This window comes from Salvelinus namaycush, chromosome 4 (assembly GCF_016432855.1).
Source record: "Salvelinus namaycush isolate Seneca chromosome 4, SaNama_1.0, whole genome shotgun sequence".
Classification (NCBI taxonomy): Eukaryota; Metazoa; Chordata; class Actinopteri; order Salmoniformes; family Salmonidae; genus Salvelinus; species Salvelinus namaycush.
The window spans coordinates 67,337,146-67,364,874 of record NC_052310.1 but is presented as its reverse complement, the minus strand read 5'-3'; the positions used below and the strand labels follow the sequence as shown (position 1 = coordinate 67,364,874).

At 43.1% G+C, this 27,729-nt stretch overlaps 1 protein-coding gene across 1 annotated transcript in view; it reads right to left on the bottom strand.

The window, feature by feature from the left end:
• Positions 1–27,729, bottom strand: part of aatkb (apoptosis-associated tyrosine kinase b) — a 55,840-nt gene that overhangs the window by 8,704 nt on the left and 19,407 nt on the right. The window contains exons 3-6 of the mRNA XM_038990893.1: positions 10,516–10,657; positions 2,476–2,555; positions 968–1,086; positions 510–597 (exon numbers count right to left, since the gene is read on the bottom strand). Coding sequence (XP_038846821.1) covers positions 510–597; positions 968–1,086; positions 2,476–2,555; positions 10,516–10,657 — 429 coding nt within the window. The remainder of the gene's footprint in view (positions 1–509; positions 598–967; positions 1,087–2,475; positions 2,556–10,515; positions 10,658–27,729) is intronic.

Genomic DNA, 27,729 nt, shown 5'->3' with positions numbered 1-27,729 from the left:
CCAACCCTAGTGGAGATATTAGAGATATATAGATATTGACACAATAAAGGATGCTGCTTAGACATTTAGCTAATTACAGTACAGTTAGGTCACTACGCACTGGCTGAAGGACTTTTTGGAAGTGAAACATCCTGTCAATGAGTGTAGGTAGGTCTTCCCTCAGAATGGATACGTCGCAATCATTTAATTGCTCACTCAGCCAGTAATACAATATCTGGTCACTGGGGGGCAGACAAATGCAAACTAATATAATATATTGGCACAATCACTTCAGTACAAAGATGAGTATCATAAAAGTGATTATAGTAGCCAGATATACAGTGGTCTAGTAGTCCAATCAGTCCAATACATGATGAGGGTCATATACTGCCTGCAGTACAGAGATCACAATAGACGCTGGACCATGACTCTAGCTAGTCCAGCAGGCTACTGACTACAATGGCCGTAGACAGATAGGCAGGCCTATATGAAGTGGTGCAGTGACAGTCACAGTCCAGTTTAGTACTCACCAAAGGGCAGAACTCCATGACCAGCAGGTAGGGGGTGACATCAGTGCACTGCACCAGGCACTGCAGGAGGGCTGGGTGCTGGAGGGCACTGGGGACGGACGGGTGCAATGTCAGAGAGTTAGTGTAGGCACAAAGCACTGTCGTGACAAATAAAGAAACAGGACTTGGTCTTCAATCAACTCTAGGTCAATTCCATGCTGATTAACACTATAATGAAAGTGAACAAAGTGAGGTTTAGTCATTTAGTCTCAATTAAGGATCTAAAAGGATGAAAACTACATGGAGTGAGAGACAGACAGACAGACAGAGACAGAGACAGAGACAGAGACAGAGACAGAGACAGAGACAGACAGACAGACAGACAGACAGACAGACAGACAGACAGACAGACAGACAGACAGACAGACAGACAGACAGACAGAGAGAGAGAGAGAGAGAGAAAGATTAAGTCTGTTCACCGGTATGGCTGGGCCTCCTCCAGGAAGTGCATCTGGTCCTGAACACTGGCACTGGCCTTCAGCTCCTTAACCACCACCTGGGTGGTGCTGAGACCCGCATTCACCTCCCCCAGGAGAACCTGGTAATAGAGCCACAGAGACACACCGAGAGGGTACGCACAACACACATAGAAACACACAGACAGATGGGGAGGAATGGAAGACATAAACACAAAGTCAAACAGAGAGACACACAGAGAGACAGTCAGAGACAAAGACAGAGGAAAGGCACACAAAAATATTATTCCCAAACAGTACACACACATGGAAGTGATTATTGTGGAGGACAAACATGATTGAGGAGGATGCACACACGTTCAGGCGAAAGGTAGATGGGGCAGTCACACAAATGCAAGTAAACAGAGAGATACACAGAGACAGAGAGGCATACACATAGACAGAGAGATACACAGAGACAGAGAGGCATACACAGGACATGCAGATTAATATAGAGACCAACAAGAAATACAGAACCACATGTGACAGAGTGGTGTGCATGCGGTCACAGAGACAGACACACAAGAATGGACATACCCAGTCAAGATACACAAGTGTGGGGAAAGGGTGTGTGCACGAGTGTATGAGCGTGAGAGAGAACAGACAAAGGGAGGGAACGAGAGAATGACGATAATCAGTTATCTACATGTCATAGTAGCTCAGAGTAAGCTGATCGCATGAAAGCCTGGGTAAACCTTCTACTACCACTTCACATATTAATATGCCATTTAACAGAGACTTCTAGCCATAGTGACTTGCAGTGACTTTACTTATCAGTGGCCCCAGGAATCGAAGAGACAATCAGGTATTGCAAGCATCGTGCCCTACCAACTGAGCCATACAGGAACCTGCACAATGTAACATGTCTTGTAACTACTCATTTTCACACTATATTCATAACCATGAACCCAATGAGTAACTGCAATACTTGTTACAGTCTTTAAAATCATAATTACACAGTAATAGGAACAGAGTGAAATGTAAAGTGAAACTCCTGCATTGCTAGGGCAGGCTACACGGTTCTCCCTGAGTAATGTATGCCATTCAGCAGACGCTTTTATCCAAAACACATTTTTCATGCATGTGTGGAATCAAACCCGCTATCCTGGTGTTGCAAGCGCCATGCTCTACCAACAGAGCTACAGAGGACCACAAGTCCTTTCTGTGGCGTTCTACCTCTCTGTACCCGGCCGTGTCAGTCAGTCAGGGAGACATTATGTGAACCAGCCCAGGATTACCCTTACAGACACACATTACAGGTAATGCACCATTTGTCAGCCATTTGAACAGGCTCGCTCCTTAACACGACTGGGATTACAGCTCATGGCACAACAACCGTGAACGTGACAGAACATTTCATCTAGCTACCTCTCATAACCCTGTACAGTAGCCTCCAGCACAGTGAAAATAACCAACAAAATACAATCAAAAGAATTCACAAGTAAACGTGAGGAGGGAGAGAGTGATTTTACCTTTCCGAACCAGCCATCGCCAATCTCCTTCAAGTAGAGAAGACTGTGGCGACCGAGTTCTGTGGACTTCAGGAGTTGGACTTGGGAGACAGAATAAAAAGAGAGATGTTAGAGAATGACCTTGCAAGTTTTACAACACAACTATTATTCAGTTTTAAACAATACAAACATCCAAAATACAACATATGGATAAACACCCACAACATCACCCCTGCCGAGACCCACCTCAGCATTGGTTTATTTCAGACAATAACTCTCCATTTCAAGCGTCAGGCTTAAGAAAGAAATGTCATCTGGCCATATACACATCTCCGTCAATTACAATCAAAGCGATATAAGCCATCCATCTTGCAATGGGTCAAGCATCCTTTAAGTCCCAAAACTCGCCATGTTGATTTGTTTTGATTTGAAACAAAAATGGCAGCAAAAGCCATGGTCCAAAAAGAAAGTTCCTCTAAGGTCCCTCTCTTTCAGTCAGAGGCAGGCCCTGGCATCATAGCATCAGCCTCAGTCCTCCTCTCCCATTGCTGTATCCTATCTGTCAGTAGCACGGTGATGTCCTGTGTCCCGCGTCTATCCTTTCCCCTGCAAACACCAGCCTGCTCTCACGCTCACTCTCAGCCCAAACTCGTCCAAACGAGACAGGAGTGACAGCAACATTACTCCTCTGTCCTTCCCTCTCTCTCGTTCCCTCCATCCCTCTCTCTCCCAACAATGACCGATGACACTCACATTCTCTGCTCCAGAGGAGGACAGACAGATCTTTGTGGCAGTGAACCCCCCTCAGACCGGCCACACAGACCCCTTCCTGTGTGAGGGCCATATCTGACGCCTCTGCCCTATAATGTTCCAGAGGCTAGTCATTCCGTGGGGAGTGGGTACGCTCGCTCGCTACTGCAGACTCTGGCCTACAGAGAATCACAGCCATTGTCTGTGTACTGCCACTGGGACTGTATGGTACCAGAAAGGACCAACCACACAGACACACAGACACTGGGCCTCTTACCTCGAAGCTCAGTGACACAGTGGTGAACTGACCCTCTAGTGATAACTGACAACTTAGAATAGAGGTTACGCCATTTTGTTTCCTCCATCTTCCCTCTTACTTCTAGAATGGCTTGGAACTTCAACTTCTAAGAACTCGTCTTAGAACGTCTTCAACTCTGGGTGTGCCCATTCTCTCACACCTGATTCAACTAATCAACTCCTAATTAAGCCTTTGATTAGTGGAATCAGGTGCCTTACTGCACGGTTGGGGAAAAAACCTGCATGCCCAGTGGGCCAAGGAGATGCCCATAGTAACAGCCATGACTATCAGCCTACTACCATACATTCAGAGTCTTCCATCTTTCCTGTCAACAGTAAGCAAATTCATTTCTGACGGGAAGTCTTTTTGAAAGATGAGGATCACTCGGGGCCAAATGGAATTCCCATTATCATCATCATCACATCACCGCAGAAGCACACGGGGCGGGGCGGGGTTCATATGTGTGTGTGTGTGTGTGTGTGTGTGTGTGTGTGTGTGTCTGTGTGTTCACACCAGTGCACCCTGTGACCTGTACGGGTGTAAGTGTAACTGTATAACAGCACAGCTGTATCAGGGTGGGTCTTCGTCTTGGGGACCAGTTCTGGCTCTGGACCTAGCCAAGGTCTGACAGTATGGGAGAGGCAATAATACGAGCCCCACCTCTCCCCCATCTTCCTCCCACCTCTCCCCCTCTACCTCGAACCTCTGCCTCCCACCAACACAGCATATACAACAGGGGAACTGTTGATGTTGACAGCCTGTATTCACTGGTCCATCTTGGAAATGAGAGAGCCATGAAACCTAAATGATCCTTTAAGAGAGAGAGTGAGAAAGAGAGAAATAGATAGTGAAAGAGAGAGAGATAGGTATATAGAGAGAGAGATAGGTATATATAGAGAGAGATAGGTAATACATAGAGAGAGAGACAGTGAAAGAGAGAGAGGGAGAGAGAGATAATGAAAGAGAGAGAGAGTGAGAGAGAGAGAGAGAGAGATAGGTAGAGAGCAAGAGAGAGAGAGAGAGACTATACCTGTCTCTCATCCTGCGATGTAGGCAGCAGCCACAAGGTCCTGTGGCCAGCTCATAAGGAACTCATAGGGAGTGGTCTGAAAGGATCGAATGTCTGACCTCAGCCCCCTAACTACCCAAGCTCCCGCCCTTAATCAACCCTGTGTGTCACTATAGGCCTCCTACTTACTCCAAAAACCTCATACAGCTATATACAGCCATACATACCACAGTGGCCATCTGGAAAACACATGAGGTGCACAAACTCAGCAAAAAGAGAAACGTCCCTTTTTCAGGACCTTGTCTTTCAAAGATAATTCATACAAATCCAAATAACTTCACAGATCTTCATTGTAAAGGGTTTAAACACTGTTTCCCATGCTTGTTCAATGAACCATAAACAATAAATGGACATGCACCTGTGGAACGGTCGTTAAGACACTAAAAGCTTACAGACGGTAGGCAATTAACGTCACAGTTATGAAAACTTAGGACACTAAAGAGGCCTTTCTACTGACTCTGAAAAACACCAAAAGAAAGATGCCCAGGGACCCTGCTCATCTGCGTGAACATGCCTTAGGCATGCTGCAAGGAGGCATGAGGACTGCAGATGTGGCCAGGGCAATAAATTGCAATGTCCGTACTGTGAGATGCCTTTGACAGCGCTACAGGGAGACAGGACGGACAGCTGATCGTCCTCGCAGTGGCAGACCACGTGTAACAACACCTGCACAGGATCGGTACATCCGAACATCACGCTTGCGGGACAGGTACAGGATGGCAACAACAACTGCCCGAGTTACACCAGCAACGCACAATCCCTCCATCAGTGCTCAGACTGTCCACAATAGGCTGAGAGAGGCTGGACTGAGGGCTTGTAGGCCTGTTGTAAGGCAGGTCCTCCCCAGACATCACCGGCAACAACGTCGCCTATGGGCACAAACCCACCGTCACTGGACCAGACAGGACTGGCAAAAAGTGCTCTTCACTAACAAGTCGCGGTTTTGTCTCACCAGGGGTGATGGTCGGATTCGCGTTTATCGACAAAGGAATGAGCGTTACACCGAGGCCTGTACTCTGGAGCGGGATCGATTTGGAGGTGGAGGGTCCGTCATGGTCTGGGGCGGTGTGTCACAGCATCATCGGACTGAGCTTATTGTCATTGCAGGCAATCTCAATGCTGTGCGTTACATGGAAGACATCCTCCTCCCTCATGTGGTACCTTTCCTGCAGGCTCATCCTGACATGACCCTCCAGAATGACAATTCCACCAGCCATACTGCTCGTTCTGTGCGTGATTTCCCGTAAGACAGGAATTTTGAACTTGCAGGTGCCTTGGTGGAATAGTGGGGTAACATCTCACAGCAAGAACTGGAAAATCTGATGCAGTCCATGAGGAGGAGATGCACTGCTGTACTTAATGCAGCTGGTGGCCACACCAGATACTGACTGTTACTTTTGATTTTGACCCCCCCTTTGTTTAGGGACACATTATTCAATTTCTGTTAGTCACAGGTCTGTGGAACTTGTTCAGTTTATGTCTCAGTTGTTGAATCTTGTTATGTTCATACAAATATTTACACGTTAAGTTTGCTGAAAATAAATGCAGTTCACAGTGAGAGGACATTTCTTTTTGTGCTGAGTTCATGTTCTGAAAGAACAGCTGTTTTTTTCAGCATAGGCCTACAGCATGTACCGCAAGTTACTCCATTTGTGATAGTCCATTATCATATTTCAACATACTGAGTTAAAAGAAAGTTTACACAATATATATTCCACAAATCTAACAATGTAGATTGATTATATTCCATCTAAACGGTCTTTATGCAAAAGTTTATAAAACACATACTAATTATACACTTCTATTTTCACAATTTGAATTACATTCATCAAAAATTCTACACCAACAATAGCAAAAGGAACTGGCCCACTCAGATTTAGCTAGGTGTTTGAGGGTGGAATAAGCTAGCAAGCAAGCTACAACAACTCAATTAACACAGCACATTTTGCAGAAATTAATGGTCAAATACTAATCGGATTAATGTCATTGTTTATTTCAAGGTATGTCTTTATTTTTGCTGAACTACTTGATCTTTACTGGTTTTATATAACTTGCAGGATATCATGGTAGCCAATATTTATGTTAGACATTATACCTGGATTTACTGTTACTGCTGCTACTGTAGTAACGTTAGCAACGTTAGCACTAAGGTTAGCATGTGGCTAGCTATAGCTACCATCGGCCAACAACAGAGTTTAGCCAGTTTGGTTATAGATGTTCAATGTCTATTAGGATGGTAAAGGCTCATCATGATTTTGTGTAAAAGTACGAGAAATGCTAATGTGCTGAACTGTGTCACGTTCCTGACCTGTTTTCTGTTGTTTTTGTATGTGTTTAGTTGGTCAGGGCGTGAGTTGGGGTGGGCATTCTATGTTATGTGTTTCTATGTTGGGTTAAATGTGTTGCCTGATATGGTTCTCAATTAGAGGCAGGTGTTTGACGTTTCCTCTGATTGAGAACCATATTAAGGTAGGCTGTTCTCACTGTTTGTTTGTGGGTGATTGTTGCTGTGTCTGTGTTTTGTTGCACCACACGGTACTGTCTCGTTCGTTCATTCGTTTTTCCTGTTCGTGCGTTCTTCGTTATATTGTAGTTCTCATGTTCAGGTCTGTTTAACGTCGTTTGTTGTTTTGTAAATTGTTCAAGTGTTCTTCGTGTTTCGTCTTGTCATTAAATTCATTATGTCTACATACCTCGCTGCGTGTTGGTCCGATCCATGCTCCTCCTCGTCTGAGGAGGAGAACGACTACGACGACCGTTACAAACTGCTAATAAGCGATGTGTTTCAAGGCCAATAGTGGTTCGCTAGTAAGGGTAAGGCAGCAGGTGTGTAGAAGCGGCTATGCTAAAAGCCTGAGCGCTGTATGAGTGATAAACATTTTTTTTTGCTGATATAGAATAAATAAATCACAGGATATGGTCAGATGATAAATTGGCTTTATTCAGAGTGCCAAAATACTTATTCATAATGTGGGTCATTACCGTCTTATGTGGACAGTGGCTTCGATCCTGCTGTGTATTCACTCTTGTGATCTTCTCACTTTTATCGACAAGACTTCGGTCAAATTCGAATAAAATATAAATTTCTCCTAAAATAAAAATGTAAAGTGATATGTCTTTTAGTCCCAATACAACAATGTTAATCTCCTTGGGGACAAGATTACTCTCATGTCCACTAAAGTGCTGGGCCCATACTCACAAAACCTCTCAGAGTAGGAGTGCTGATCTAGAATCAAGTCCTCCCTGGCCATATAATATGCATTGTGATCTCAAAGACAAAACTGATCCTAGATCAGCACTTCTACTCAGAGACTCTTTATGAATATGGGCCCAGGCTTTGATGAACAGTATATTGGAATTACTAGTCAAGCAGCAGACTGACCTACAAACTGACCCACAGCAAACTGTCTAGTACGAATCATTAATTCAGCCCGCCTTCTGATGTCATGAGTGTATCAATCCAGATCGGCATGCATCAGCCACATAGCCTACACATCAACACACAACCAGGGCCATTGTCACGGATAGACAGAAAGACAGGGAGAGAAAGAGGGATAGAGAATGAGGGTCTCTCTCTCTCGCATGCCTGACATACCAAGGAGAAATTGTGTAGGCTGGCTGGACCAGGGAAATTACACAACAGGCAGATGTTTGTTGGAGAATGAGGTGAGAGAGAGAGAGATGGAGAGGGGGGGGGGGGGGGGGGGGGGGGGGTAACAGAGAAAGAGAAAAAGAGAGAGAGCTCATTCATGGACCACAAAGTTCATTCTACAGGGACCTAGAGCTCTAAACCAGGGCAGAGGGGACTGTGGGATAGATGGAAGCCAAGCCCTGCAGTGGTCCAGGGCAGTGGGGATGGGGGATAGGCCCAGCAGGAGTCCAGTGTTAGGGCATTGGTCACTAATTTTGGGAAGACTTTTTGGGCTAACACCAGAGCCAGAATATATAGTACAGTGCACCCTGATATTCTTAAAAACTCCTCACTGAAAACACTAAGCTTTGTCTCTAATCTACTGCCAAGTTTGCATAATCTTTGGAAGGAGAGAATAAAGGCACAAAACAAAAGCTGTATTTGTACCTTTTCTCTTTATCCTCTCAACTTCATCTGACCTTTTCCTCTACTGTTTATATTTTATTCCCTTTGAGAAAAGCTGTGAAAGTTAGTGACTGTCTGAATTTGATATGGTTCTCTCTGACAGTCATTCCCTGGGCTTATGCAACCCTGAACATCCCCTTCACAGAGATTACTTCAAATAAAGTGCATTTGGAAAGTATTCAGACCCCTTCTCCACATTTTGTTACGCTACAGCCTTATTCTAAAATGGATTAAAATCAATTACATTTTTCCCCTCATCAATCTACACACAATACCCCATAATGACAAAGTGAAAACAGGTGTTCAGAAATGTTGCAAATGTATAAAAAATTTAAAACAGAAATACCTTATTTACTTCAGTAAGTTCATAACCTTTGCTATGCGACTCGAAATTGAGTTGTTTCCATTGATCATCCTTGAGATGTTTCTAGAACTTGATTGGAGTCCCCCTGTGGTAAATTCAATTGATTGGACATGATTTGGAAAGGCACACACCTGTCGATATAACGTCCCACAGTTGACAGGGCATGTCAGAGCAAAAACCAAACCATGAGGTCTAAGGAATTGTCCGTAGAGCTCCGAGACAGGATTGTGTCGAGGCACAGATCTGGGGAAGGGTACCAAAAAATGTCTACAGCATTGAAGGTCCCCAAGAACACAATGGCCTCCATCATTCTTAATTGGAAGAAGTTTGCAACCATCAAGACTCTTCCTAGAGCTGGCCACCCAGTCAAACTGAGCAATGGGGGAGAAGGGCCTTGGTCAGGGAGGTGACCAAGAACCCGATGGTCACTCTGACAGAGCACCAGAGTTCCTCTGTGGAGATGGGAGAACCTTCCAGAAGGACAACCATCTCTGCAGCACTCCACCAATCAGGCCTTCATGGTAAAGTGGCCAGACGGAAGCCACTCCTCAGTAAAAAGTACATGACAGCCCGCTTGGAGTTTGCCAAAAGGCACCAAAAGGACTCTCAGACAATGATAAACAAGATTTTCTGGTCTGATGAAACCAAGATCTGAATGCCAAGCGTTACGTCTGGAGGAAACCTGGCACCATCCCTATGGTGAAGCATGGTGGTGGCAGCATCATGCTGTGGGGATGTTTTTCAGCAGCAGGGACTGGGAGACCTGTCAGGATTGAGGGAAAGATGAACAGAGCAAAGTACAGTGAGATCCTTGATGAAAACCTGCTCCAGAGTGCTCAGGATCTCAGACTGGGGCGAAGGTTCACCTTCCAACATGACAACGACCCAAAGCACGCTCCCGACAAGACAACGCAGGAGTGGCTTTGGGTCAAGTCTCTGAATGTCCTTGAGTGGCCCAGCCAGAGCCCGGACTTGAACCCAATCGAACATCTCTGGAGACCTGAAAATAGCTGTGCAGCGACGCTCCCCATTCAACCTGACAGAGCTTGAGAGAATCTGCAGAGAAGAATGGGAGAAACTCCCAAAATACAGGTGTGCCAAGCTTGTAGCGTCATACCCAAGAAGACTTGAGGCTGTAATCGCTGCCATAAGGTGCTTCAACAAAGTATTGAGTAAAGGGTCTGAATACTTATGTAAATGTGATATTTTCATTTTTTTTTATATATATATAAATTCGCAAACAACTAAAAACTAGTTTTTGCTTTGTCATTATGGGGTATTGTGTAGATGGATGACGGAGAAAAAAACGATTTAATTTATTTTATAATAAGGCTGTAACATAACAAAATGTGGAAAAAGTCAAGGGGTCTGAATACTTTCTGAATGTGCTGTACTTAAATCTTCTTGTTGTAAGAAAAGTATTTGAACTGAACTGAAACTAAATGAGAGTGAGAGACAGAGAGACAAAAACATGTTGGTCCTACCTGATCGTCCTGGTTGTTTGGCCATGGGGAGTGACACTTTAGTCAGGGGCAGGATGTAAACATCAGGTCCGCCCTGGGATGCAGGGGATGCCAGGGTGGACAGGTCCGCCTGGTACTCCTCCCCCTCGACATTCTCAAACTCCTACAGGAGAGGACAAAAAGGTCAGAGGTCAGATAGTTCATACTGTGTCATTCCCTGGAGTTTGAACCCTGGACAGTGTGTGTGTGTGTGTGTGTGTGTGTGTGTGTGTGTGTGTGTGTGTGTGTGTGTGTGTGTGTGTGTGTGTGTGTGTGTGTGTGTGTGTGTAGAGGGAGAGAGAGTATTGGAAGAATTTGGAGACAGGATATAAGTGTAAACGCCCCTTAGTTGTATGGAGTTGTGTGGTGGGGTGGAAACTATGGAAAACTGTGACCCTTTGTAGCCTCCTCCAGCACCCACTCCCCTGCTTCTCCCCATCGTCCTCACCCCTCCTTCCATCCCCCCATCCATCCATCCTGTCCCACCAGAGAATATACACACACACAGGACACACACACCCTCTTGTCTCTAGGTCCACAGCTTCACACGGCCCCTAACGGCCCCTCTAACATGTGTTTTCACTCTCAGGATCACCAGAGAGCCAGGAAAGCACATGCCTCTAACACGTACCCATTCAGAGATCACACACATGCAGTTCCCATAACATGTACTGCTACAGAGTTCACACAAACACACATCAACATCCACTCACATATCTCTCCTACATACAGCACATATGGAAAGTATTCAGACCCCTTGACTGTTCCACATTTTTGCTACGTTACAGCCTTATTCTAAATACCCCATAATGACAAAGCAAAAACAGGTTTTTAGACATTTTTACACATTTATAAAAAAACAACTGAAATATTACATTTACATAAGTATTCAGACCCTTTACTCAGTACTTTGTTGAAGCACCTTTGGCAGCGATTACAGCCTCGAGCCTTCTTGGGTATGACGCTATAAGCTTGGCTTGGCTGAATTTGGGGAGTTTCTCCCATTCTTGTCTGCAAATCCTCTCAAGCTCTGTCAGGTTGGATGGGGAGCGTCGCTGCACAGCTATTTTCAGGTCTCTCCAGAGATGTTCGATAGGGTTCAAGTTCGGGCTCTGGCTGGGCCACCCAAGGACATTCAGAGACTTGTCCCGAAGCCACTCCTGCGTTGTCTTGCCTGTATGCTTAGGGTTGTTGTCCTGTTGGAAGGTGAATCTTCGCCCCAGTCTGAGGTCCTGAGCACTCTGGAGCACATTTTCAAGGATCTCTCTATACTTTGCTCTGTTCATCTTTCCCTCTGTCCTGACTAGTCTCCCAGTCACTGCCGCTGAAAAACATCCCCACGGCATGATGCTGACACAACCATACTTCACCATAGGGATGGTGCCAGGTTTCCTCCAGACATGACGCTTGGCATTCAGGCCAAAGAGTTCAATCTTGGTTTCATCAGACCAGATAATTTTGTTTCTCATGGTCAGAGTCTTTAGGTGCCTTTTGGCAAACTCCAAGCGGGCTGTCAAGCGCATTACACTAAGGAGTGGCTTCCGTCTGGCCACGCTACCATAAAGGCTAGATTCTCCCATCATCACAGAGGAACTCTGGAGCTCTGTCAGAGTGACCATCGGGTTCTTGTTCACCTCCCTGACCAAGGCCCTTATCCCCTGATTACTCAGTTTGGCCGGGCGGCCAGCTACAGGAAGTTTCTTGGTGGTTCCAAATTTCTTCCATTTAGGAATGATGAAGGTCACTGTGTTCTTAGGGACCTTCAACGCTGCAGACATTTTTTGATACCCTTCCCCAGATCTGTGCCTCGACACAATCCTGTCTCGGTGCTCTTCAGACAATTCCTTTAACCTCTCGGCTTGGTTTTTGCTCTGACATGCACTGTCAACTGTGTGACCTTATATAGACAGGTGTGTGCCTTTCCAAATCATTTCCAATCAATTCAATTTACCACAAGTGGACTCCAATCAAGTTGTAGAAACATTTCAAGAATGATCAATCGAAACAGGATGCATCTGAGCTCAATTTTGAGTCGCATAGCAAAGGGTCTGAATACTTTTTTTTGTTTTTATAAATTTGCTTAAAAAAATCTAAAAACTTGTTTTCGCTTTGTCATTAGGGGGTATTGTGTGTAGATTGATGAGGAAAAAGAAATATATATAATACATTTTTGAACAAGGCTGTGGTCAGAATACTTTCCGAATGCACTGTACTGTATACAGCAACCTAGATCATACAGACACATAATCATGCAGCCCTCTCACACATAGCCTCACATGTGTACATATGCACATACCACAGTGCTTGCACACATAAATAATAATAATACATGATCTTTATATATCCCTTTAAAAGTTGCTGTACAATTGTAGAAACGAAAAAACAAGAAACAGAACTCTAAACAACACAACACATTTACAACTATTGAACTCCAGTGGTTCATTTTCAGTGTAACATTCTCAAAGCACTAAAAACACAAAAAAAATGTATAACATTCACTTTCTATGACATCAAGCATTGGACACTTTCATAGAACACATTCACAGCGAAAGTTCAGACTACACTTCTGCCTCTGATAATATCCTTCACTGATTAGCCTACTAAAAGACTAAACACTTTCCAACCAGCCCTCATGAATCTGTCTGGGTGCAGCTTCCTAAAGCTAGCTTGATGGGTGTTCTCCGGTCCGCAAAACTGTTTCTGGATCTGCTCCAGTCTGCGATGCGGAAAAAGGTCAGGAACCCCTGTTCAATAAGAACCTTCTCCAAGAGCAGCTGTAGCTGAATATCAGCCTGATACAGACTCTTAGCGAGAGCTCAGACTACACTTGACCTTCTGATGACATTCCCATAACATCCCCACCATTTCTTACCTGAGCTCAAGTTCCATTGGGAAAGCCGGCGTGTTGGTCACCCACACGACACAAGATCACTTGTACCCTGTACCCCAAATGTCTCTGCAGAGCAACAAGCTAAAAGAACCTGCTACCCTACCTCCCACCCAGGGTGGCCCAGCTGGTTTGCAGGGCATGGTAGTGGCAGTGTCAAGCACAGAGCCTAGAGTAGGAGCATGGTCCTGCAGCTGAGATAGTCTTCATTGTTGAGTTCAGCAGATAACAGCTAGCTAGCACTCTGGTGAGACCACAATGGTCCATCTCAATGTCACAGATGGAGAGAGAGAGAGAGAGAGAGAGGGAGGGAGAGAAAGAGGGATGGAGGGGAAAAGAGAGAGGAGAAGGGAGGAGCAGTTACTCCCAGTCCAAAAGGAAGTTCCTGTGCTCCTCCCGAGCGGGAAATAAAGGTGGGAGGAGGGCAATTGAGAGAATGAGAGAAAAAAGCCACAAAAATGTGAGGCACAAGAAAAACTTTTCACATTCTATCCTCATGACATCACTCTCCACTCTTCTATACTTATTTCTCTTCTATCACTCTCTCTTCTCCAGCCGGGGAACATGTGCAGGGCAGGCCCCTTCCCCACTGAATGATGAGCACACACACACAAACACAAACACACGCACACAAACACACAATAACTAATCCTAAAATCCCCTCTTCCTGCTCTGGGAGAGGCTGTGTCTAATTCCAGATGGGGGCCTTGGGGTCTGGGGGGCCGGATGTACTGTGGGCTCTGGGGTATGCCCTTCCTCACGCCCTCGCTCAACCCCTGCTCACCCCTTTCTCCCTCTCCTCTTGTTTGAATTACTTCTGCCCTGTCTGTCTTTCAAACATAATGGAAGAGAGAAATATAGATTGAGAGACAAAGGGAGAGAGAGAAGAGAGTGAGAGACAGAGGGAGCGCAAAGAGAGAGGGAGATACAGCTGGAGAGGAAAGAGAGAGAGAGGGAGATACATAGGGAGAGCAAAGAGAGAGAGGGAGAGCGAGACAGAGGGAGAGGAAAGAGAGAGAGCGGGAGAGAGAGAGCGGGAGTGAGAGGGAGTATAAAGACAGTGAGAGGGAGAGACAGATACAGAGGGAGAGGAAAAAGAGAGAGAGGGAGAGACAGAGATAGTGAGAGACAGAGACAGAGGGAGAGTGGAGGGAGAGAGAGACAGAATGAAGAGAGAGAGAGAGAGAGAGAGAGAGAAAGAGAGAGAGAGAGAGAGAGAGAGAGAGGTAACAACAGAGGGAGAGGGAGAGTGAAGAGAGGGAGCGAAAGAGAGACAGAGGGAGAGTGAAGAGAGAGAGACAGAGAGAGACAGAGAGAGACAGAGAGAAGAGATATTGAAGTTCTTAGAGGGAAGAAATGAAAGAGGATCAATCATTGGTGATTAAAACTTCTTCTCAATAGGGGGTGCTGTTTGCACTTTGTAATAATTTCGTTCCCAAATTAAACTGCCTCGTACTCAATTCTTGCTCGTACAATATGCATATTATTATTACTATAGGATAGAAAACACTCTCTAGTTTCTAAAACCGTTTGAATTATATCTGTGAGTAAAACAGAACTGGACTTAGAGCAATTTTCCTATGAGGATGTGAGAATGCCGAATTCTGCAAGCTGTTCTGAGATCTGTTTATAAATCTGCCTGTCTTCTATTGGTTGAGATGCACTGCATACGTCTTCCCCTGGGTGTCAGCGAATAGTGAGAGTTGAAATGGGGTTGCTAGGCAGAACTGAGAGGTTATAAATGGTCTGGGAACGAAGGGTCCGGTCTTTGTTCACTTCGCTCTGACGCAGGAAGGACATCTGGCTGTGGCTCTAGAACGCTCCGGTTATAGGCCTTAGATATATCCGGCCATGTTTTTATTCGTTATAGATGTTAAAGACATCATAATGTTGTTATATTAAACCGAGTTATATCAGTTTATATCGGTATATTGCGATTTTCGGATATTTAATCGTCCTGCGTTTTAGTGAGTCGGACACGTCTTTGCCACATGGCTAATGTTTACTGCTAAATCGAACGTTGAAGAGGACAATCTACAACCAAGCAACGATTATTTTGGACTAAGGACACCTTGCCCAAGATTCTGATGGAAGCTCATCAAATAGTAAGAAGTATTTATGATGTTAATTCGTTGTTCTGTTGAAAAATGTCGAACAGATATTCTGCCAATAATCTAGGTGCGGTCTCGCTTTAACGCACGCTGTATGTTGTAGTAACGTTAATTTTAAAAATCTAACACAGCGATTGCATTAAGAACTAATGTATCTTTCATTTGCTGTCCAACCTGTATTTTTTAGTCAAGTTTATGATTAGTTATCGATTAGATTAGGTGCCTTTCCCAAGATTTCTCCCGACATATTGTTGGCAGCCTGGCTACTTTTCTCATTGTATAACCACGATTTGTGCCGCTAAATATGCACATTTTCGAACAAACTCTATATGTATTGTGTAATATGATGTTATAGGACTGTCATCTGATGAAGTTTTGAGAAGGTTAGTCAAAAATGTAATATCTTTTGCTGGTTTATTCGCTATCGCTAACGTGCATGAATCAATGCTGCTGTGTGGTTGCCTATTGTAGTAAGCTAATATAATGCTATATTGTGTTTTCGCTGTAAAACACTTAAAAAATCTGATATTGGCTGGATTCACAAGATCTTTGTCTTTCATTTGCTGTACGCTGTGTATTTTTCAGAAATGTTTTATGATGAGTATTTAGGTAATTCACGTTGCTCTCTGTAGTTATTCTAGTCGCTTTGGTGAGAGTTGTGATGGTGGCTGCAATGGTAAACTATGATTTATACCTGAAATATGCACATTTTTCTAACAAAACATATGCTATACAATAAATATGTTATCAGACTGTCATCTGATGAAGTTGTTTCTTGGTTAGTGGCTATTTATATCTTTATTTGGTCGAATTTGTGATAGCTACCTATGCAGGAAAAAAATGGTGGAGTAAAAAAAGTTGTGTCTTTTGCTAACGTGGTTAGTTAATAGATTTACATATTGTGTCTTCCCTGTAAAACATTTTAAAAATCAGAAATGATGGCTGGATTCACAAGATGTGTATCTTTCATCTGGTGTCTTGGACTTGTGATTTAATGATATTTAGATGCTAGTAATTACTTGTGACGCTATGCTAGGCTATGCTAGTCAGCTTTTTTACTGATAGGGGTGCTCCCGGATCCGGGATTGTGTGGAAGTAGAGGTTAAGAAGAGTATCAGTACTCTTAGCTCCCCAGTGACAGATAATTGACAGACTTAGCCTCAAGTATGCCCTTTCTTTTTTTAAATTCTCTTCTTCCCAAGTCACTATGGCATGAATCTTCATTTGAAGTAGAGAGTGGAAACTGTCATAGGCATCTGTGCCTGTTTCACTTTAAAACAATCCTCTGTATGTGCGTGTGTGCATGTGTGTGTGCGTAGATGGTTAATTCATTGAAAAATGTATCGTTCTGGCTCACTCAAAAGGTCTCGAAGCACTTAGCGTGTCCTCTTTAAGGTTGCTGGGAGCAGTAAGCACAGTTAACAGAGAGTCTCTGAAAGACACAAATCAAATCTAATTGTGTTACCGCATACACATATTTAGCAGATGTTATTGCGGGTGTAGCGAAATGCTTGTGTTCCTAGCTACAACAGTGCAGTAGTATCTAACTGTCATGACGTTGGCCTAGGGGTAGGTTTATGACAGTCATAAATACCTCTTTCCCCCCTTTTCCCTCTCCCTACTATAACTGATGTGACATAAGAAAACCCCTTGGTTAACATAGAGATTCTGGGAACATCAGAAGTGGGGGGAAATGAACTATATTCTGGTAATCCGACCAACTGAACATATGCGGTGGTACTTAACCTCTTTGGGCTCAAGGGGCAGTATTGAGTAGCCAGATAAAAGTTGCCCATTTCAAAAAGGCCTCGTACTCAATTCTTGCTCGTACAATATGCATATTATTATTACTATTGGATAGAAAACACTCTCTAGTTTCTAAAACCGTTTGAATTATATCTGTGGGTGAAACAGAACTGGACTTAGAGCAATTTTCCTATGTGTATGTCAGAATGCAGAATTTTGCTGGCTGTTCTGAGACCTGTGTATTAATTTGCCTGTCCTCTATTGGTTGAGATGCACTGCATACGCCTTCCACTGGGTGTCAGCGAATAGGGAGAGTTGAAATGGAGTTTCTACGTAGGTCCCAAAGGTTATAAATTGCTTGGAACCGAAGTGTCCCATCTTTCCACTCTTCGCGCTGACGCAGGAAGGGTCTTGGCATGTCATTTTAGAAGCTCCCGTATTAACTCCTAGATATATCCGGCTCTGTTTTTATTCGATATAGGTGTTGAAGACATCGTAATGTTGTTATTTTAAACCGAATTATATCAGTTTATGTCAGTATATTGCGATTTTCGGGTATTTATTTTCGTGACGTTTTAGGAAGTTGGGTATCTCTGGCCCACATGGCTATTGTTTACAGCTAATTGCAACGTTGAAGACGACGTTCTCCAACCTAGCAACGATTCTTTTGGACAAAGGACACCTTTCCCAAGATTCTGATGAGAGGTCATCTAAAAGTAAGAACTATTTATGCTGATAATTCATTGTTCTGTTGAAAAATGTCAAATGCATAAGATGCCATTTCCTGCAGTGTAGCCTTGCGTTATCGCAGCCTGTATTGCGCAGTAAGGTTAATTTTAAAAATGTAATTCAGCGATTGCATTAAGAACTAATTTGTCTTTCAATTGCTGTCCAACCTGTATTTTTTTAGTCAAGTTTATGAATAGTATTCGATAAGAAAAGGTGCCTTTACAAGATGGCGCCGGACAGATTGCTTGACGTTATGGACACTATTCTCATTGTCTAAGCACGATTTGTGCCGCTAAATATGCACATTTTCGAACAAACTCTATATGCATTGTGTAATATGATGTTACAGGACTGTCATCTGAAGAATTCTGAGAAGGTTAGTGAAACAATTAATATATTTTGGTGGTTTATACGTTATAGCTATTTTTGCCTTGAATCAATGCTGTTGTTATGTTTGCTATTGTGCTAAGCTAATATAACGCTATATTGTGTTTTCGCTGTAAAACACTTGATAAATCGGAAATATTGTCTGGAATCACAAGATGCCTGTCTTTCAATTGCTGTACACTATGTATTTTTCAGAAATGTTTTATGATGAGTATTTAGTTATTTGGCGTTGGTGTCTGTAATTTTTCTATCTGCTTTCGGTGCAATTTCTGACTGTAGCTGCAATGTAAACTATGATTTATACCTGAAATATGCACATTTTTCTAACAAAACATATGCTATACAATAAATATGTTATCAGACTGTCATCTGATGAAGTTGTTTCTTGGTTAGTGGCTATTTATATCTTTATTTGGTCGAATTTGTGATAGCTACTGATGTAGTAAAAAACTGATGGAGTAAAAATAGTGGTGTCTTTTGCTAACGTGGTTAGCTAATAGATTTACATATTGTGTCTTCCCTGTAAAACATTTTAAAAATCGGACATGTTGGCTTGATTCACAAGATGTGTACCTTTCATCTGGTGTCTTGGACTTGTTAATGTGTGAAAGTTAAATATTTAAAAAAAAATATCTTTTGAATTTCGCGCCCTGCACTTTGAGCTGGCTGTTGTCATAAGTGTACCGACGTCGGGCTTGCACGCCAAACAGGTTAAGGTATATGATGTCAGTTCGGTTGCCCTCTGACACATTCTCATCAATGATAGAATGACATAAACTCTACTGTGGAAAGTCTAAACGTCAGAGGTATCGGATTCACATGGAATTGTTGTTTAATTCAAATGTTTGAATATGAAATTATTTGTGAAGAGATTAAATGTAATTTTAGCTTCCAAATGAGAGATTTGGATTTTCATAAATTTGGGCTTCTGCTCAACTAGGGGCCGCCCCTGTGAAGAGACATGGGTTATAAACTTTTCAGACACACCCCTCTCCCTCCACTATAAAAGCCATTGACAAAAATATAACTTCCTGTTCTGGGTGCATTTAGGATGACGATCCGATGTCAGAATGGTTCAGATAATAACTACAGAACTAAGCCAACATCAGCATGGACTTTGGTTGTAAATGGTATGAACTTTGAACTCGTATTCACTACAGAAGTGATACCTCCTAGCCGTTGAGTTGGCAACAGCTGCTACAAACGCAGGTTAGGAAGGACAGTCAGAGTATCCCGTCTACTCCACAACGAAGTTACCACATATCCAGTGACCACCAGAGACATTCTTCAAAGGACAGAGGACTCGGGTTGGCGATACGGTCTTCCATCTACCACCAACCTACTGAAGCGCAGCTCAGAGTAAATATTTATTGCATTTTCCTTTTTCAAATGGGCGGTAATTTAGAATGCATAAGATACTGTATTTACGATAGCACAGCTTAGCCTATGTTCCAGTCTCCCGCTCTTTCACTAAAATAACGCCCCTTTTCTTTGTGTAACAAGCTGTCATATCTATTCCGCCCGCTAGGTACGTTTTCTGTATGACGGCAATTTGTGATCAAGTTATGATTTAATTGTTTATGTGTGATTCTGTGTGATTAGTTAGGTATTTAGTAAATAAATAATTAAACCCAATTTTGTATTGCTGATTCAACTTGTTAGCCAAGAGTATACTCTGTAATCTAAGAATTTACCATTGTTCGATGATCCGGAAAGGATTGGAACATTTATGGAACTAGGCCACACGTCTTGGTTAATATAAACATAATGATGCCCCGTTGTGAGGAGTCTAAGATAGAATGACGCTTTCATTTTGATTCAGCCTGTATAAAATTTAAAAGCAGATTCCATAATATACCAAGTTTATTATACACATTTTTGGAGTGATAGACAAGCATTGTTGGGTGTGTGTGCGCGGAGATTCCCCGCCCCGCGTTGTTCTCTGACGTAGCCATTAGGTAACGTAAGCGAATACATTTCTTGTAAGAGGCTGAGAAAGCTAATTATAGAAATCTGAGAAATAGAGCGTTTGGCCAAACGCAGGGCTATTTCTGCCTGGCGCGTTTCATACGCGGGTAGGCGAGGTCATTATTAATTTCTAGAGCGAGGACAAAGAGCCAGCCGATTGAAATTCAGGAGATATAGCTCCACCAGCGATAATTATATCTCTCTCTCCCTCGCGATTCCACGCGAGGAGACCACGGTGCATTTCGTGTTTGCCGCGTGTTCCGGTTAAAACATCGTCAAAAAACGCCGAAAAGGGTTTGAACATAATACGTTATAAGTAAAACCTTTTCCCTGCCAAGGGAATCCTACGTGCTACATTTTCAGGCACAAAGGAGGGTTAGCTGGCACGAGGTGCTAAAGCTAACAAGGGAAAATAGCACATTTTTTCTGATGCCACGTTGAAATTCCTCCGCCTCACGGAACGGAAGTTCCGCCCCGGGTAGTTCCGTTTTATTTCAGCGTGTGAAATCAGTGACCGCTGAAGTGTGCCCAGTATATTGGTTCATGAAGAATTATTCAGGTCACACTCAAGTCATTACTTATGATATCCAGACGAATATCAATGTCTTATCCAATTGAACTAATAAGTGTAAATCTGGCCATTTACATTCTGAAATAGATATTTTAAATAATATCCAAATTGTTGAGTTCTCTAAATAAGACATTGCAAACTTTTTCCAAACTAATCTAGATGAAGCAACTTCTCAGGTTAATTAAAGTTTAATTCACAAATTGCCTATACAGGTTTGATTTATCATTAAATTGATTAATCAGTCAAATTTGGGTTTTTCAAAACCCATTCAGTAATCCAGTACTGACAGAAGCCCCGCCCCAGCGGGAATCCCATGTGGCTTCGGCCTTAGGGGGAAGTGTACCACAGTGTTGAATGTGCCCAACATTTGGTCTACTGTTTACACTTATGATATCCAATCAACGGAGATTGTATGGATTATCGTCTCATTCAATTTCATAAGTCAAATTGTTGAACATAATTTAATGTTCTTCCAATCAAATGAGACACTTTTAAACTTCTCATATTAACCTAGATTAAGCACTTCTCAGGTTAATTAAAGTTTAATTCACAAATTGCCTATACAGGTTTGATTTATCATTAAATTGATCAATCAGTAAAATTTGGGTTTTTCAAAACCCATTCAGTAATCCAGTACTGACAGAAGCCCCGCCCCAGCGGGAATCCCATGTGGTTTCGGCCTTAGGGAGAAGTGCCACAGTGTTGAATGTGCCCAACATTTGGTCTACTGTTTACACTTATGATATCCAATCAACAGAGATTGTATGGATTATCGTCTCATTCAATTTAACCTGTCTAGCCCCAGCGTTCCGCTAGCAGAACTCCTCCCACATTCCACTGAAAAGGCAGAGCGCGAAATTCAAAAAATATTTTTTAGAAATATTTAACTTTCACACATTAACAAGTCCAATACAGCAAATGAAAGATACACATCTTGTGAATCCAGTCAACATGTCCGATTTTTTAAATGTTTTAAAGCGAAAACAGCACGTATATTTATGTTAGCTCACCACCAAATACAAAGAAGGACAGACATTTTTCACAGCACAGGTAGCATGCACAAAGCCAACCTAACTAACCAAGAACCAACCAAACTAACCAAGAAACAACTTCATCAGATGACAGTCTTATAACATGTTACACAATAAATCTATGTTTTGTTCGAAAAATGTGCATATTTGAGGTATAAATCAGTTTTACATTGCAGCTACCATCACAGCTACCGTCAAAAATAGCACCGAAGCAGCCAGAGTAATTATAGAGACCAACGTGGAATACCTAAATACTCATCATAAAACATTTCTGAAAAATGCATCGTGTACAGAAATGAAAGACAAGCATCTTGTGAATCCAGCCAATATTTCAGATTTTTTAAGTGTTTTACAGCGAAAACACAATATAGCATTATATTAGCTTACTACAATAGCCTACACACAACCGCATTCATTCATCAAGGCACGTTAGCGATAGCAATAGGCACGTTAGCGTTAGCGAATAAACCAGCAAAAGATATCAATTTTCACTAACCTTCATAAACCTTCCTCAGATGACAGTCCTATAACATCAGGTTATACATACACTTATGTTTTGTTCGAAAATGTGCATATTTAGAGCTGAAATCAGTGGTTATCCATTATGCTAATGTAGCTTCCTTTTCCCAGAATGTGCGGATATTTCTATTAGACTCTCACCTATTCTGACCAAATAGCTATTCATAAACATTACAAAAAAATACATGTTGTATAGGAAATGATAGATCCATTAGTTCTTAATGCAATCGCAGTGTTAGAATTCTAAAAATATCTTCATTACGACATAAGGCTTATGTTATAGCGAGAGAGTGGCCAAAACCGGGGCGCAAAACTACTAGTATACAGTTCGACAGATATATGAAATAGCATCATAAAATGTTTCTTACTTTTGGTGATCTTCCATCAGAATGTTGGACAAGGGGTCCTTTGTCCAGAACAGTCGTTGTTTGGATTTAGAACATCGTTTTTCCCTCTTGAATTAGCCAGCACACTGGCCAAGTGGCTCGAAGCTCTCCTTTCTGAACAAAGGCACACAACGCAACACGCCTAACGTCCCGAATAAATTTCAAAAATCTAATAAAACTATATTGAAAAAACATACTTTACGATGATATGGTCACATGTATCAAATAAAATCAAAGCCGGAGATAGTAATCGCCTATAACGGCAGCTAAACAGATGGCAAATCCAGGACCAACTTCGCGCCTTCCTGAAAACATAAAATGGGTGACACGTCATTCCAAGAGGACGTATTCCATCTCAGACCAAGATAATCACTCCATTTCTTCTCTCACTGCATCTTGACATCCTGGGGAAGGTGTATGACGTGCATGTATACTCATACGTGTCATGCCCATTTATAGGCAGGCCCTTGAACAGAGCATAATTTTCAGACTTTCCACTTCCTGGTCAGATAGTGTGCTGCCAAATGAGTTCTGTTTTACTCACAGACAAAATTCAAACGGTTTTAGAAACTAGAGTGTTTTCTATCCAATAGTAATAATAATATGCATATTGTACGAGCAAGAATAGAGTACGAGGCCGTTTAAATTGGGCACGTTTTTCCCCCAAAGTGTAAATAGCGCCCTCTATCCTCATCAGGTTATTAATAAGTTAAATTGTTGAACATAATTTAATGTTCTTCCAATCAAATGAGACACTTTTAAACTTATCATATTAACCTAGATGAAGCCACATCTCATGTTAATTAAAGTTTAATACCCAGATAGCCTACACAGGTAGGATTAATCATTGGCATTGATTAATTAATTCAATTTGCTTTTGTAAATTCATTCACGTACAACTTCCACATTACTGGTACAGTACTGGTAGTTCGTCAACATCTATAAATAGATTAAACTTGTCTCTGCAGCTTCCAATGAAGTCCAAACCCAAACTTTGAATAAATTTAGGGAACATTTTTCCTCTAACTTTTTCTAATAATGTGCAAGCTATCAAAGGAGTGGTCACCACTCCTCCGCTAAGTAGTGAACCTCCAGCCATAAAAGGATTGATCTCTGACCTCAGCAGCGATACCAACCCTAATTATGCCATTAGTGAAAAAACAGCCGAAATTGCGAACGCTCTCCAAAATCAACCATCAAACACAGGCTTTGTGACGGTTCTCCCCACTTTTGCACTGATGTATCGCCATAAAAATGTGGCATCGGTTCAATACCACCGTGCACAGCTGAAGCACGTGCCAGTCATGGCTAGCATGAGGGGACAGGTGGAGAGAACTGAGCAACTATTGACAAAAGCAGGAAATGAAAACATTCTGCTAGTCGAGGAACTGCGTTTGAAATCTGAACAATTGAAAGTAATGGCAAATACTTATGACGATGAACGAGCACAAACTCTTCAACAAAATCGTTGTCTCCAGGAACAACTCGATTTTAGCCAAAACTAAATACGAGGTAGTCCACTCCAAACTAGATAAATCTGTTGAGTTATCTACAAATAGGAGCGCGCAATTTGATAACATGCAGGCAGTTTTGTTGAACGTTACTCAGAGTAACACGGTTCTACTCAAAATTCTGCAGACCAAAGACGATCAGTTGATGAACACAATGACGAAGTTGGATGACAAATCAGCAGAACTCATTGAAGTCGCTGACCAAATGAATGATGAGAGAACTCGGGTGATGAAGATGGAAATCTTGATTTCTAAGCAAGCGGAAGAAATCTCATCACTGAATCTCTCGCTTCGTACTCAAGACCTCTATTTGCAAACCATGAAAGATAAGTTTGAGACCGAAAGGAGCAAGTGCGACACTCACGTGTCCAAAATCAGTACTCTAAGCACCCAAGTGGACTCTGCAATGCAGCAGAATACGACCCTTAAGTACCATCTGGAGGAAGTCCAGAAGGGTCACGCTCTACAGCGTGACTATCCATCCAAGCAACCGGAGCCCGGTACTCAAAGGAGTGAAGACGATAGGTTTCAGACATTGCCTCCGTCAGGTGTCCCCCAGTCTTCTCCGTTTGGCCATTCGGCACTGAGTGATATGGCGCCTCTTGGCCAACAAAGCCAAAGCTTGGCTTCTTCTCTTGGCCTTTTGGCCCCACTTACCCCACAGGATAAAGCCAACCCTCTCCGCCCGCTTGACGCGGAATACCTTGACAAACTCGTCAAGTATTTCCCCACCTTTGACCCCGTTCCAGGTCAGCCAAACGATACTGAGACGTTCCTAGCTGACATAGAGGACGCATTGGATGGCTACCCGAACGCTACGGGTTCTGACAGGGTTTACCTGTTGAAGCGAACGTTGAATAGACACGTGACAAGGTTCATTCGCCTACAACAGCAACACGTGCTAAATGACTACGCTAAACTTGCCACAGCTTTGAAATTAGAATTCAGTGGTTCTGCAACTCGCAAACACGATAGCTCACTGGCTAACACGGTCAAACAAGCTCGGAATGAACACCCACAAGCTTACTATCATAGGCTTCGTTCAGCTTACTTTGGCCTACTCACTGAAACAGGTATGGAAGACCTGTTACCATTTAAACAAATGTTCCTGTCGAACATGTATCCCACCTTCATTACCTACTTGGGCCCTGCAGCCCACATTGGCTTGCCTATCTTACAACTCAGAGAGCTTGCAAGCACAGCTTTTGAGGCATCAAAAGCTCGCAACGCCAAGAGCCCTGACCACTCGGTTTTGAAGTTTGACCAGGAGCACTCACTCCAGTCAGAGGGTGCATTATCAGGTATTGGAGCGTTAAGAGGTGACGCACAACAGTTTCTACCACGAAACCATGATTCCAATAACCTCCGCGGTCGAAATAACTGTAAAGCACGTCGCCATCAAAACGACTACCGCTACATCGACCTGTTCACTACGTTCCTGCACCCAACCCACGCAAAGTGTCAGAGCACAAGGGTAACAAAGGGTTGAAGGATGATCAAAACGTAGACCAATGTTCTCCAGAAGTTCCACTACGTGAAGAACTAAAGCGAGAAACATTTGAGAAAAGGGTAAAAGAGAAGTCACAAGGACTAGACGGGGAATTATCGGACACCAGGTCCGCAGGAATTAACACCCATAGCAAGGACGTTAAAATTCAAATCCCTACTGCTCTCACTCGAGACCCTATCCAGGGCCCGATTGATCAAGAAACAAGCCCACGGGCTTTGTCTATAGACTCTGATACAAAGGTTGCGAAGAAAAAGGTCAAACGCTTCGTCAAAGCCAAGCCCACTCAAAATCGGAAAAGTCGATCTGCTTCCACCTTGAACAGAATTGACACATCACGTTGTTGCGAAAGACCACTCCACTTTGTGGGGAATATGTCCACTAAACACAAATCGAAACGACCATACCTGGAAACAGTCCTGGAGGACTGCTTAACTTGTCATGCGCTAATTGATTCGGGTGCGACAATATCACTCATCTCTCAAACATTGTTTGATGATCTAAAAAGGGCTTTAAAGCCAACTAAACGTTGGTTAAAAGTGGAACGATGCGATACTACACTTCGAGGGGTCACTCAGACTACCTCGCCTCTCACATTGAGAGTCATGCTGAAACTACACTTCAAGGACGTATCGCTCGTCCACCCTGTGTATGTTACTAGCCTCGAAACTGTACCCCTGCTACTTGGAGCAGACTTGATGGATCGGTTACTCCCATTGATGGATTGGAAAACCAACCAGGTATGGTCACAGGCTACCGTGCCTTCTCCACCGACCACACTGTCTTTCCCTAACGCTAGCTGCTACGCAATCATTCACGAGGGGTATCTGTCGAAAGCACCCCTTGGGAAAAAGACGTTTAATAAACACTTGGTGCAGAATCCGATCCAAGGAGATATTAGGATATCTCAACACATTCCATCAGCCAATCTGATTGACCATTCTTTTCATGATTTCGAGCCAGCTGTCTCTGTGAATGAGCTACTTTCCTCCTCCTTGCAGTCATGCAATACGGTAGTTGAGATGAACTTCTCGTCCGCAAGCACTGCGGCCGTCTCAGCAAGAAAAACATTGATGCGCAGAGTATACTCTGCTTCCGATGACACACCTTCCGCTTTGTGGGGGACTGTCAACCCTTACAATGACACTAATGGCGTCAGTCCAGCAACTGACCCGATGACTCCCACTGGTGAAACACTTTGCGATATCACAGACCGATATCCTCGTCTCAGTTCGCAGGTACTGAAGAGGTTGCCACACGCGGACGCGGTGGTGTCTGACAGACCTCGACAGCCACTGAGGGTGTTGAAGCACAAACACCAGGAGATTTGGTTGAAAGGTTACAGCCATTCTCATAACGCGGCCACTGACAACTCGTACATAGGGTCCGAACCTTTCGTTTGCGCCTCGGATACCAACACCACATGCTGGTGGGGGGATCCCGAGACACAAAGGGGGGGAATAGTAGCCCAGACCCATGATGAGCCTTATCGAGGCCGGTGGGGGGGTCGAGACTACGGACAACACCGTACGAGACCGCCAGAGCATAAATCAAATCTAGTTGTAAACTCCCATTTGAGAACAGTGAGGAGCAGACAGGCCCCTAGACGGGGATTATTTTAGAACACATCTAAGATATTACTGAGGTGTACCACACTGGTCGTAAAGGAAGTCCAGTGGACTTGTCCACCTCCAAAACAAATGGCAACAATAATCATTCCTTGCCATGTGTAGTAGTCACTACAAGACAACTAGTAAAATGCTCTAATCATGTATTCCTGTAGGATAACATTTCAGAATAAATCGGTAGGACGACTGGACCCCTTGAGTACCAGTACCAATAC